Consider the following 14,092-nt stretch of genomic DNA (forward strand, 5'->3'; position numbering starts at 1 on the left):
ATGATTCATTTGAAAACTTACCAAGTGTTGCCTTCTAAGAGTTATTACATACGAACACCTGTAAGGAGCCAACTATTTATAGTACCAATGAAACTGTCATACAAAAACAAAGAAGTGCTACTTGTGGTACTATGATTCAGGTTGTGTCAGCAGTTCGATTTTCATGGCTTTAGCACCCAGCTGTAAAAACTGCTTTCAGTAGAACCAAGCATATTAAGCCCGTATCCACGGGGAGCAACGTTTCTGTTTTCACTGGGTGAAAGGCAAGAGTCAACTACATTTTAATACATCATTTCTGAATAATGAGATCCAAAATTTGCAAGTCATTTTTGGATACAATCATTGCCCAACAGGACTACACCTTAAAAAAAACAGTTTGATAAATATTGCAAGACAGAAACTTGGTGGAGAGCGAGACACTGAGAAATAAGTGATTTTCAATTTTGGCATGCATTCTTCAAGAATTAGAGGCATACCAAAGAAACCATTCCAACACACAGGTCACACCTATAGATCTTTGTAACTGGGCCAGTATGTGTTTAAACAGAGTAGAAATAACAGATACCGTTTTGAATAGACATCACTTGAGATTCTTCAAGCAAGGAAATACATAAACACCACACACTAAGCAAAGCTAAAAGCACCACTCCAAATGACACTGGCACATCTGTTCTACACAAGCATGAAGAAATTGACATTTCAACTCATCAAATGTCAGTGATATACAGCTGAAGAGATGCTGCAATAATCACAGAATGGCTTGGGTTGGAAGGGACCTCAACGATCATGGAGCTCCAACCTCCCTGCTGCAGGCAGGGCCACCAACCTCCACGTTAATAATACTAGATCAGGCTGCCCAGGGCCCCATCCAACCTGGCCTTGAACACCTCCAAGGTAGAGCTATATGTTCCTCCATTTTCCTCCACATACATAATGCCAAAGATAATACAGTCCTACTATAACAGTAGGAACAACAGTAGAGTAGCTTTTCCTCCTGTCTTTTTGTGTGTTTTCCCATATTAAAATATGAAGCTTCTTCTCAAAGATGTGAAACTATAAAGTAGTAAGGCCTGGCATACTCTACCCTACTCTACTCCACCTGACGTATAGATTTACAAATCCTTCTCTCAGAATTCCCTCAGAATTCCAGATATAAAAGAAGCTGTGAACTGTTAAGCTAATCTCAAAGCTTTGGTTTGATCATTAACCAATGTCATTCCTATAAGCTCAAATTATTTTAGTAAGATCAATTACAAAAATCCATCAAAAGCATTGTCACTGAAACCCAAGAACTAGTCAGGGTCAAGCCAGTGATACTTTTTTGCTCAGGAAATTCAATCACTCAAATGATTTTAGATCTTTATTAAGAACATAGGCTTGTACCTCCTTCAAAAAGAATCTCCCATTACTTGATTTTTGGCCACACTTTCCCTACCTTCCATGGCCACAAACTGACCCCATACTGACCTTCAACACATAGGCCGTACAAATACTGGCATCTACTGTTTGTAATTATTGGAACATTTTATGAGGGGAATAGGGACAATCTCATATTGAAATGTCAGTCTCAGTAAGCTAACAGATAAAAGCCATCTAAACTCTCCAGAAAGTTTTGAAAGGAAAATAATGACATTTTTGGCTAGAACCACAATTTAATATTAAGATGAGAGCATACACATGATAGAAAATAACTTAAGATCCATCATTAAGGCCAGGTAAGGCAGAAATCAAATCTTATCTGCTCCTCAAACAGAAAGACCAGAAAGTGTTAGAAGATCAGATGGTCAGGGATTGAGAGAAGGTCAGCAGTAGCAGTGAAGCTGCAGTGGTCAGTCAAAAGCTGTCAGTCACTTTGGAGCACCATTCCTCTCCAGACTGAGACCAAAGCAGCAGTCCCACAGAAGCAGCACCTGTAAAAACACCCAGTGTCCTGGGTTCCCTCTTTTCTTTTTATCTGTATATATGGGTATGTATATATATATACATATATATATATACACATATATATACAGTGTGTGTGTGTGTATGTATATATATATATATACATACACACACACACACACACACTTAACGCATAATCAGCCCTTTTTGTTACTAAAGAAGAATCCAAGTAATTAAACTCACCCTTGCTCATTCTATTTAGTGCTTCAAATAAAAATCAATAAATGCTGCTTAGGCAAATGAAAGCATAAATAAGCACCCACCAGGCAGGTACCCTTAGCACCTTTCACAGTCAGTAGAGCAGACATCCACATCGCCAATGCCATTTACAGCACAACTCTTCTTATCCTAAGGTAGGCACATGCATCTGATCAAACAAGCCTACAGTATGAACTTAACGGGCTAGATGATTCTCATACACCAAAGCAGCTGCCTAGACAACTAGCTTAGTGTAGACATAGTTAAGCAAGGACATTCCTACCGAAGGCAACAGAATTCATCAACCAGTAACACAAGCTAGTACAAAGGAAATGAAACGGCATCAATTAAAGTTCACCATCACATTTAAGTCACACAAAGTATTTCCAACAGAAACTCTGCTTACTTAACAAGTGTCAAATCAAGCTGCGTGTCTACCTCTGCAAGTGCCAATTACAAGGTTAAATGATGGGGAAGCTGTCTATTTCAAATGCAGACTAACTCTCCTGTTTTCTTAATATGGAAGTGTGTAAATAGTAAAAGTATTTATGACCCAGCAATAACTTAATTACTTTACAGGTCTTCTTGCTTGTGTAAATACAGCAGTACTGCTCAGAGTATTTCGGTACTGCAATGGTTCTGGATGTTTTTCATTCGCAAAGCCTGTGTTACGCTTTCCTTTAATCAGATTAAAAGAGGAGGTAGGAACTACCAGTGCACACATATAACAAAGCTGACTTGCAAGTGTCATTAGCAGTCAGGATTTCCCCATCTGATTACATTACCTCTGAACGTAAAGAAAGTATGATTTCTCACACTGTTTAACCAGAACAGTGTAATGACATGCAATGCAACCCACACTTCATAGATAAAAAAAGTCACAGCATAACATCTCTACAAGTGTTTTTCTTTTTTTTAATGTCCTGACTGAACAGTGATCCGGCACAACTGCAGAAGTATGAAAGTAGAAGGAAATTAATAACAAATGCAGCAAATATTTTAGAGATGGTCTGTACTGAGATTTCTATTTCATTCTTCAGTAATGAGAAACTTGCAAATTAGTTAAAAAAAACCTTATTTTAATCCTAAACTTTAAAATAGAGTAAGAAAACTTAACAGTTTCAGTGTATCTTCTGATAGGAAAGGCTACAATAAGAAGACGTGAACGTGATCTTCCATTTAACACATAACAGATCGTTGTAGGAAACTCAGAAATCAAATACCTGAAGAAAACTACAGTTAATGATTTCCAGTTTTGGACCAGCTGCAGTTATGAGGGCATAAACTATAGCTTAGCTGTTAGTCTTTGTGGCTTCCTTGCCTTCACATCTTCAATAATAACTATGTAATTTTACTTCAGGCTGAAAAATAACTGTGCCTACGCTACTGAGCCTACAGATGTACAACATAGCCTCCAGTGCTGTCCAAAGGGCAGTCGGCACTCTGAAACTGCTCTCATCCTGTCCGGTATCCCTGCAGACTTTAGTAGGGGGAAAACACAAAACAAAACCAAACACTCATTTGAAAGCAATAGAGAGACTGTCAAGTTCCACCAGAGCAGACTGGGCTTGGGGTCCAGCAGAAGAGCACTTGATCAGGAATAACCAATCCAACGCTAGCAAAGTGGCTTCTTGGCTATGACTTCTTCAGCATTACATCAAAACTCCGATATCTCCCAAAGCTACTGGCATGATCACACCATCTAGAGGATGGAAGAACATCATACTTCTTATTCAAGTCCAAAGACTTCTTTATACCCCTCATATTGTACGTGCTACCAGATTTCAATGGCATTTTAATTTCAGAAACAGCGTGCTAAGCTTTGGCACAAATATGTTGACAGACTACTACTGTATAATCGTGGGAAAAAAAAATTACACTAACTTGAAAACCACAATTATTTAGTTGTATAAAATCCAGAAAGCTTTGCCAGTGTTTTCAGCATTTGAAAAACAAACCTCCACCACATTAACGCTTATGCTTTTGGAGAGCTATATGCAAGATAAAGAAGGCAAGGATATTGGAGATGGAGTAGCTGTTCTTTGGGTTTCTAAAAAAGAAATAGAAATCATAAGGATTGGATCATCACCAGCATAGCTTATGAAGCCACACTGCCATTGAACCTAATGAACCACACACCTGAAGAAATCCCATGTGCAAGTGACGTTTAGAAAAAAGCAAGAGACACAGTAACAGTGTATTACAGCATGCAAGCCTGCAGCTTGACAAGTAGCAGCCTAAACTGACAGATGTACCCCAAGTTCCAAAACACCACCAACCAAACCATGCAGATAGAGGCTACAGTAGCAGCTGGAATGGACTGCAGTGTATCAAGCTAGAAGCATAAAAGTCAGACACAAGGCCTATATAGGAGCACTAAATATTCCCTGCCTGATTTCAGTCCTTCTAAACACATATTGTTCCATATACCTTACAAAAGGCTTATTTACACTCATGAAATAGCAAATATGTTCAAGTTACTTCTGGTATGGGTTCATACATTATTAAGCTGGAATAAGAATCTCCTACAGCTTTCACATTGCTGATGTTCTTTTTATTTGGTGCTTTGTTCATTTTGTGTCTATTTTGTTGCTTTGGCTTTGCTGCGTATTAAGGCTTCCAGTGCAGCACAATGACATACTACCTCAAACGCTTGTAAATACATAAGACACAGTAGACTGGAGTCTCTCTCTTAGCCGTGTGCTTTTGCACCACCCTGGAAGGTGAAACTTCACAGATTGAATGTATTGCATACATCACATGCTAAAGAACACCTCCTCAGGAACATGAAATACAAGAAAAACGCCAAGGGGCACACCTTTAATAGCTATGCAAGTGTCAGATATGCAGATACAGTATCTTCTCATTACAACAAAAGCACTTGACTTTCAATACAGCAATTTTTCTCCATTACGCATTCAATTTCGCCACAGGCTGTATGAATTCTCCTTTGAGAGAAATTTCCAAGCAGCAATAAATGGGTCAGATGACCACTAAAACCAGAGAACTCATAGAAAGTGACTGTATCTCACTATACTTAATAGTCAGATTTTTTTTTCCCAGAGCAAGTATCTGTGCTTCCAATTACTTCAAATGTGTTCAAGCATAGCAATTGTAGTGCAAGCTGCTGTACGAGACTCTTTCCAAACCCAAAGATCTACAGCATCCCCCCACCCAAGGCAAGTACCTTTTTGTACCTGACTTGTTCATCCGCTGGCTGAAAGAGACTATACTTCCTCAAATAAGTTGCAACATTATAGGAAGAGTAGCAGAACTGACCAGTTTGTAAGAACAGATACTTAATCAGGACTCAAGTGCAGACTCAAAAGCCTGAAGAAGCTGGGATGAAGTTGTTAGAAACTGTCAAGAGAGAAAAGCACTTCTTGCCTCACCACCATAATACCGTATCAAAGAACAAATAAAAGCACATGTAAGTGCAAGGTACCACCATCTAGCATTCCTCAGAAAGAAGATGTGAGCCACAGGAAGTAATGCTAGGATTAATACTATTACATAATTGCACTGAAAAAAACTTATAAGACTTCCTTGAATTACAGGAATCAGAATGGTAACCTTTTATGCGTTCTGCAAATAGATCATCGCAGCAGGCTTAAGTACTCCATTTTCCTTGTCCTCCTGCACAGCTACTATCTAAGAAATTGACTCTTTTATGCAGTGAGCTCAACAGCCAAATGGATGGGAAAGAGACAACCAGAGGAGCAGTAGGACCAAAGCTTAGCGAGACAGCATGAAATCACAGGAAGAAGGTAGAAGAGTGCTCTCTTCAGTTTAAATAGGCTGTAGGTATGTAGAGAAAAGGATGCTTCAATGCTACATTCTTGTGAAATACAGAAATATGGCATGTTTACATTTAAATAGCCAGATTTTCCCATAACAAGTCATTTTTCTTTCTATTATTTCAAGTGTATTCAAGTGTAGTAGTGCAAGCTATACACTAGGAAACTCTTTTCACAACCCAAAGATTTACAGCATCCCACACCCAAGGCAGGTAACTTCTCTGATGGCTACCAGTCTTCATTTGAAAAATAAAACCAACAACAAAACTAAGAAAGTTATTCACAGCATCAGAAGCCTTCACAAGAAACACTGCTGGCAGAAATCAGCTTCCCAAGCACAGATCGGGTACTAAGCCTCTATCTTTTCTGTATCATAGCACTGCTCATATGTACTAAATTCTAAATTTCCCGGTACATATGTAGTATTTTATCTACTTTCACATCAGGTACATATCTCTGTACACAGTGACACTTAGTCTACTTGCTGTTCACAATGTTTCTCAGTCCACATCCTGTGCATATCCTGTTCAAACACAAGGAATCAGATTGTGCTGATCCTTGAGTCAACACCTGGGAGCTACTTTACCACAACTTCCCTCTCCGGTAATAAGCCCCAGAACAAACTACATCGGCAGCCATAAACACGAAGCAAAGATGTGCAAGGATGGAGGAAAAAAGGGAAGTTAACACATACACCAAGATAGATGTGAGCTAATCCTTCACCAGCCATACTTTGTGTCATTACTGTGTTCTAGCTCACCTGTGCTCAAATACCCTATTAACTGCACTACTCATCATTATAGGTAATGGTATACAGCTGGACTCCACAGAGCAGACACAGACCAGGAATAACTAGAGCAGGTTGCTCAGGGCCAATTCCGAGTACCTCTGGGAATAACGCTCCACTACCTCTCTCGACCATCTACTTCAAGGCTGGACCTCCCTCTCCACATTTAAAAGTACATACACAAGCCTCTCTTCAATTTCCAATTGTTTCTTATACTTCAGTTTGAGCCCAAATTGGTATTCCTTCATCTCTGCAACCTCAAAGTAAGAAAAGGATGTTCAACAGGTCTGAGATCTTCACTCAGAACAACGCTTGGCTATTCAGAGACATCCACTGAAACAGAGAGCACCTACTTTCAGCCAAGACTATGTCTGTCTCAATGAAAAGGCAGCACGGCTTACATTAAGCCTTACCTGTAGCCTATCCCGTTGCAGTGAAATCTAGTCTACTCCTACGCAGAAAAGCAATCCTCCACGTTCTATCCTTCACCTGACAAAGGGCCGTCTTTTCTCTGAAGAGCATGCTATAATGTCTCTACGTTTGCCTTCCAGGCACATACACACTTCCATACCACAGAGTCCCACTTCATCAAAGGACTTAATGAAACGTTTTAAGAAGTTGTTTAACACTTTCCTTTAAAACTCTTTTCCAAGAAACAACGTTGCTTGTGCCACTGCATGTGAAAGAGTTTTATAGTCACTCTTCTAGTGAATAAGTGAAGCAATGATCCATACTTGTATCACTGGTACTTTGCCCCACAAAGAGTGCCCTGCTTAGTGCACTCTTAACGGTCAGATTTTAAGTCTTACCTCAGTTCACAACTGTAAAGCCTGCTTTCACAGTGATCCTTTTCCCTCCCAATAAGGTTAGTCTTTCACAAATCACGTACTAACACCTGTATAGCACGCAGTATATGGATTTGGTGTGCATGTTGATTAAACTTTCCATACTAGAAGGACAGAGGCAGAGCCTATCTTCTCCCCACATTAAGTAAAACAAAGAAAATACTCTTGCATTTACGCATGCATGCTCACTTCTCAGTTATATTTACACTTATGATAGCAATCTCAAGAACTTTCAACCAAAATCCAAGTTTTGACAGAAATGCCAGAAACTGTACAAAAGAGCTGTCGTTTACAAGACAGAAACAACTAATTTGTCTATAATTAACGAAAGCATCTGGTCATGTATTGGCACATGAGTTCTAGTGTACAGCTTCATTTAAAACTTAGCTTTAGAAGTTAAGCAATCTTCCTGTTCGTCTACAAACCATCTTATCGTCCCTCCAAGCAAAGCAGCACGGTGCCAGAAAAGATAGATAATTCTCAAGGTTCATAATCCAGTGACAGAGGGCAAAAAATGGAACATCGACATATAACACAGTAGTTGGACTTAGCCAGGCTGTGTCTTGGTGTTTCTCCAACAAATTAAACACCCACTCTTACAAGAAAGACAATCAGACTGATTGCAGTGCAATCAGACCTTCCAGAGTTATTTAAATGCATCTTTAGAAGATACTTGGTCACAGTGCCTAGAAAAGAAAGCTGTCAACAAGCACAGCTTTAGTAGCACTTCAACTTCCCCTAACAAGAAAAGACAGGAGGTGAAGATCAGCATATTTAGTAGTAAAATTATTACTTATATTGGTATTTTATTAAAAAAACCCACATTTTTAGAGAGTAATTCTTCTAAGTACCAGTCTGAGAAGTCCAGCAAATCCACTTTGCATTGTGGAAAAACTATTTTAGAGTCGCATTTTAGTTCTGTTAAAAATGATTCTAATACACCCAGCAGGCACGTGTTTCAACAAAAACATTTTTTTTCCTTAGATGAAGAAAGAAGTGCTAAGCATTCCTCCTCAGTAGCAGCTTAGCAGCCCACCAATACCTATTCTGACACTTGAAGTTTTATCCACCCAAACACAGCAGTTGCCTCAATCTAGAACCAACATTATCAGAACAGCGGTTTACCCCATTGCTGTAGCGTGAGAAAGGAGATAAGGAAATCTCAATGCTACAACGAGAACGTACAACACCACTGGCTACATGTCAAAGGTCTCTTATCAGTAGTACAAGCGATAGAAGGGCACCGATTTCCCTTTAGCCCCGTTACTAAATGCAGAATGTGCATATATTAATTTATTTATTATTAATATTAATTATTAATTAATTATTAATTTATTGATTTACATAGTGACTGAAGTCTAGCCCTTGCCAACAGAATGCCTTATGCATCATGACCACACGGGATCCTTTAGTATTTACAGCTGCATCCGTAACGTGCCCACCTTTTGCTATCTGCCCAAAGGTCACCATCAGTTTATCAGTTAACACATTCAGCCCCACATACACACGTACTTCTAGCAGCTTGCACCTAGAAGAGAAGCAAGCCATGCTAAGTGCCTTTGCTAAGTGGCGTAGTTCATAGTTCAGCAGAAACTATGTGAGCTTCTACTCGCTATACAGAAGAACACATGCAGATAGCAGGTCCAATTTGGGCAGGCTCCAGCCTTACGAGTGCTGTTAGAGGTCTATAAATCATAAGATACAGCTGTGCCATATTTCCATGGCATACCTCAGCTGAAAGCTGCATCACTAGAGAACTCCAACCAGAATTGTTAGAACCATCAGTCCTACCTCAGCTCAACCCTTTCTCCACCAAAACAGGATAAAATCCCATCTTTTGTCAGTGGAAAAGATGAACAGTTGAGATGTTCACACATACACAGAAGTTCTGAAAAGCATGAGGTGTCTGATTCCAGTGCTACGATCAGTTATGCCTGATGTAGCATCATCTCAAGTCAGAAGGTGCCACTATAGCTCAAGCAGCACTTTGCTGAGCCTCAGAGTACTCTAAACATAAAAGCACAACTCTACAGCTGTCTAAATCAGCTCTGTTAGCTTAATTTTTATCACCCATTTACCTTTCTTCCAGGCTCTATAAGGCCTTACCTTTGCAAATGTTCTCAGAGTACAATGACCACAAACAAAGAGAAGTGAATCCTTACACGACTCAACTGTACCAATTCACGGTAGCAGAAGAGCTACAGTTTGAATAAGATTAGTTAACCATCTAGTGCTGTTCTATGCTTTCCTCACCCAAAAGGATCCAAGCCTTTATTACCTCCCTTGCAACAGTACCAATTCCAAGCAAGAATGCAAAACAGACCAACTCTATTTAGCCAAGTAATTAAAGTTAACTATCCAGAGAAGACAAAGCCTGAGCTCATTTCCACTTTGTGAAATGCACAAATGCATTCGTACGTTTTACGCATGATAATTAAGCTTAGAAAACAGACGGCACTAAGAGATTCTCAGTGAAGGCGGATGTGCAAGTTTGCCTGTCCTCTTATAAGGAAGGAACAGAATCCGGGTGTCCCATTTCTGGGTGAGGCTTCTCCAAATAAAAGTCGTTATAAAAAAAAAATAAAGAAAGAAAGGGAATAAGAAAAGAGGGCAAGGAACAAATATTTAGTCAACTTCCTCTTACATTTTATCTAAGAATAGAAGATGGACCAGGATTCCTAGTGGTAGAGCCCCGTGATGGAAAAATATAGGACTTGGAGGCTACTCTCAACATAAAACTTCCATCCTAAGCCAATAGTTCGTCCTGTTTCACCACTAGGGCAGCCAGCCTCACCGGCTAACTTTTAGGCATCCTAGACTTCCGCTAGCTCTGATTTCCTGCATGTTTGAAAACCAAGTAATACACCTGACAAAGGTTAAATTAAGATGGAAGAACTGCACTGAAAATAGAATCATAGAATCATTACGGTAGGAAAAGACCTCTAAGATCACCTAGTCCAATCGCCAACCCATCCCCACCATGCCTGCTAACCCTGCCCTCAGTGCCACAGCCACATGGTTTTTGAACACCTCCAGAGAAAGTGACTCCCCCAGCTCCCTGGGCAGCCTGTGCCACTGTCTCACCACTCTTTCTGAGGATAAATTCTTCCTAATAACCAACCTGAACTTCCACTGAAAGGGGGCAGAGAAAGGTATCACACAGAACACTGCACTGTGCAAATCGGAACGCTATAGCTAGAGGCCTCTAACTTACTATCTTTAAAGAAAAGCAGCATACTTCTGTCAACGCATTAGAAGACGTTCTGCACCAAGCATTCCTTCAAAAAGCTCTGGATTTTTGTGCTTTTGCTAAAAAGTGAACACAAAGAAAAAAGTTAGCATGAAAAGATTGCGTTCTCCCTCTTCTCAGATACTGTTACAACTCCTTGTCGGTCCGCTGCTTGGGTCAGTAATCCACCAGAAGGGATGACACTACAAAGTGTTTTAAGACCACCTGAGAACATCCAGTGAGCTGAAATAAGATCAGCACATGAACACTGAATGCACACTCCACATCTGGTAATGGATGAGAAATGCTGTGACACCGTATTGCCACAATTTATTCCCTCACGAAAATCAAGTGGTTCCTCATTGTAGATCAAAGTAGCGCCGTGCATTTCACCTGTACTTTTCCGCACTGCTCATTGCCTTCTGAACAATCCACAGCAACGCCTCACAAATGAATTGGCAAGCACTCCAGGAAGAGCCACAGTTGAAGAAAAAGTCCTTCCGTGCACGAAGTTGCCTCTAAGTGCCAGCCATAAAGGGGGAAAGAAGAAACAACAACAAACAAAATGGTTCCACTAATTCTAAAGACAATTATTAATGCATACCATCCAACGTAACCTACTTAACAGGTTTTACCCATCACAAACGATACACCCTATGAGTAGATGGCACTCAGCACATTCAAACAGATAACCTGTGTGCAAGCAGAGTGGTTTTTCCAGGCGGCAGGCAGCACCTACATTGCAAAGTAAGGTGTTCCTCAAATACAATCAAACGAGTCCACAACTTCATTGAGCACAACTTGACAACAAAGATAACAATGCATACCTCTGTGTGGACAAACCAACCAACCAAGCATCCAAGCTGCCTGTTGGCAGTGTAGAGGGGAAAGCTACAAGCTTTGTACATCAACACTCCTGCAGGTCTCCTTAAGTTAAAACTCACCACTGGCACATCATTTCTCCCCAGGGGGAGAAGTTGCTGCAAGGGAAACACTTCTCTTTCCACGTGGCCTTTTTCCAGCACCTTCTGCTGAAAGTACAAGGACTGAGAGCATCGTTATCTCTATCGTTAACACAATAAAAACATAGAGACTGTGACAAACCCCCTGTGTGGGTGACAGAGCACTGGAACAGGCTGCCCAGAGAGGCTGTGGAGTCTCTACTAGAGACATTCAAGACCTGCCTGGACGCTTCCCTGTACAACCTTGTAGGGAACCTGCTTTAGCAGGGGGTTGGACCGGATGATCTCCAGAGGTCCCCTCCAACCCCCACGGTTCCACGTAACCCACATGGAGACAAAACACGTGGCTTCGGGAGATGTCCTTGTCACCCCCTCAGGCCTGGGCTGAGAGCACGCACTGGCTGTAAGACAGACCGCCTTGTGCGTCAGGGAAGCAGGTGACAGCCCTGCTGCTGAGGGGGAGCCTCGCCACAGCCTGCCTTAGCTCTCCACATCTTCAGCCCATCAGGTGGAAGAGCCGCGTGTTTTCTCCCACAGACACAGCTCCTTCTTCACTGAAGGTCACGTCTCACTTCGACAGCGGGCAAGCTGACGCCTTTAACAAGTCCAGGTGAAGATGACTTACGAAGGCAGGCAGAAGAGCGATGCACCGCTCCTACACATACCCGCAGAAAGCATCGCTAAGCCCAGGGCGCACGCACGAGCAGCAGCCAGATGAGCCCGGCACACCCCTCACCCGGCGGCAGCCCGCCCGGCCCCTGCCCGCCCGGAGGCTCCCGGGGGACGCCCGGCAGCGCCCGCTGCAACAGGAAGTGCGGGCGCCACGCACCGCTTTGCCTCAACGCGCTCCGGGCACCTCGCGGGGCACTCCGTGGGGCCGCCGGGCCCCGGTGCCGCACGCCTCACGCCTCGCGCTCGCGGCGGGGGCCGCGCCCCCCCGCCCCGCGCGCGCGATAGGGCTCGGCCCGCTCCCTACCTGCCCTGTGATGCCGGTGATGAGAGCCACCTTCTTGTCGCCCATCTCCCCGCCGCCGTCCTCGCCTCCCGGGGCCGCAGCTCCGGCGCACGCTTCCGCCGCTGGTCGCGCCACCCTGCCGGCGGGGAAGGCGGTGGCCCAGGTGAGGAGATAGCTCGGGGCGGAGGCGCGACCGCCGCCGCCCGAGGGCAGGGCCAGGGCGCCGGGGGCGGGCACCGAGAGGAGGACGGCTGCCGCCCCGAGCGCGGCTCGCACATGGGTTGCCGGCACCCGGCGGCTACCTCTGCCGCGGAGGCATCGCCCCGCCCGCCGCTCCCGGCGCAGCCGTCCCGCCCCGAGGCTGCCGCAGGTGCAACCCCAGCGCCGCCGCCGCCGCCGCCGGCCCGGCCCCCGCCCGCGCGCGCGCTAACGGGGGGCTCCGCGGGCGCGCGCCCCGTTTTTTCCCACCCCTCCCCTCGCCTCGCCCCGCCCGACTCCGCTCTGCAGCCAATCGGGAGCATCGGCGCTTCCTTAAAGGGATACGAGACGACGGCTCTCCGGGGCTGAAGGCGAGTGCGGCGATTGGTTGGGAGCGGGCGAGGGGGCGTGGCTTGAGTAGCTGCCGCCGCGGAGAAGCGGAGCCTCCGACTTCCTGACCGCGTGTCGCGAGGGGGCGGTGCCACGTGAGAGCGCCGAGCGCGCCGCGGCCCCGCCCTCGCGCGCCGGCGAAACAGCGACCCCTGCGGCGCGGAGGAGCTGACGGGCACCAAAGGCGTTAAACCTCGCATTGCTTTTCCCGTCCGCTTCCCTCATGGGGAGCGCGGCCTGACTGAACCGCGCGCGGGTCCTCCGGGCCCCGATGAACTACTGAATAAGTGCCCTCTTTTATTGATGCATTAAACTTCTGTATCTAAAAACTAACAAGCAAGATAAAAAAGAAGCCTGGCTGTGTTTCTACATGAATCCCCAAAGTCTGTCAAAGCACGGTTTCCTTATTATACGACTGCCTGCGTGGCTCCACACAGGGCCACACAAAAATCAGTGGTAACGCATAACACGTTTATTGCATCTGAGCTGAACACAAGCCAGCAGTGTGCCCAGGGGGCCAAGAAGACCCATGGCATCCTGGCTTGTATCAAAAACAGCATTGCCAGCAGGAGCAGGAAGGTGATCATCCACTTCACTCAGCCTCGGTGAGAGCGCACGTCGAGTACTGAGTTCAGTTTTGGGCCCCTCACTGCAGGAAAGACATTGAGGCTGTGGAGCGTGTCCAAAGAAGGTCAATGAAGCCGGTGAGGGGTCTGGCACATGAGTGTTACGGGGAGCTGCTGAAGGAACTGCCATTATTGAGTCCAGAGAAGAGGACACTCAGGGGAGA

General features: G+C 44.2%; 1 protein-coding gene across 2 annotated transcripts in view; it reads right to left on the minus strand.

The window, feature by feature from the left end:
• Positions 1 to 12,858, minus strand: part of GMDS (GDP-mannose 4,6-dehydratase) — a 393,387-nt gene extending 380,529 nt beyond the window's left edge. For both annotated transcript variants that reach the window (XM_015282187.3, XM_025147678.3), the window contains exon 1: positions 12,736 to 12,858. In XM_015282187.3, the coding sequence (XP_015137673.1) occupies positions 12,736 to 12,780 (45 nt within the window). In that variant the 5' untranslated portion in view covers positions 12,781 to 12,858. The remainder of the gene's footprint in view (positions 1 to 12,735) is intronic.
• Between the last annotated feature and the right edge of the window lie 1,234 nt (positions 12,859 to 14,092).

The sequence above is a fragment of the Gallus gallus genome, chromosome 2, assembly GCF_016699485.2.
Source record: "Gallus gallus isolate bGalGal1 chromosome 2, bGalGal1.mat.broiler.GRCg7b, whole genome shotgun sequence".
Taxonomy (NCBI): Eukaryota; Metazoa; Chordata; class Aves; order Galliformes; family Phasianidae; genus Gallus; species Gallus gallus.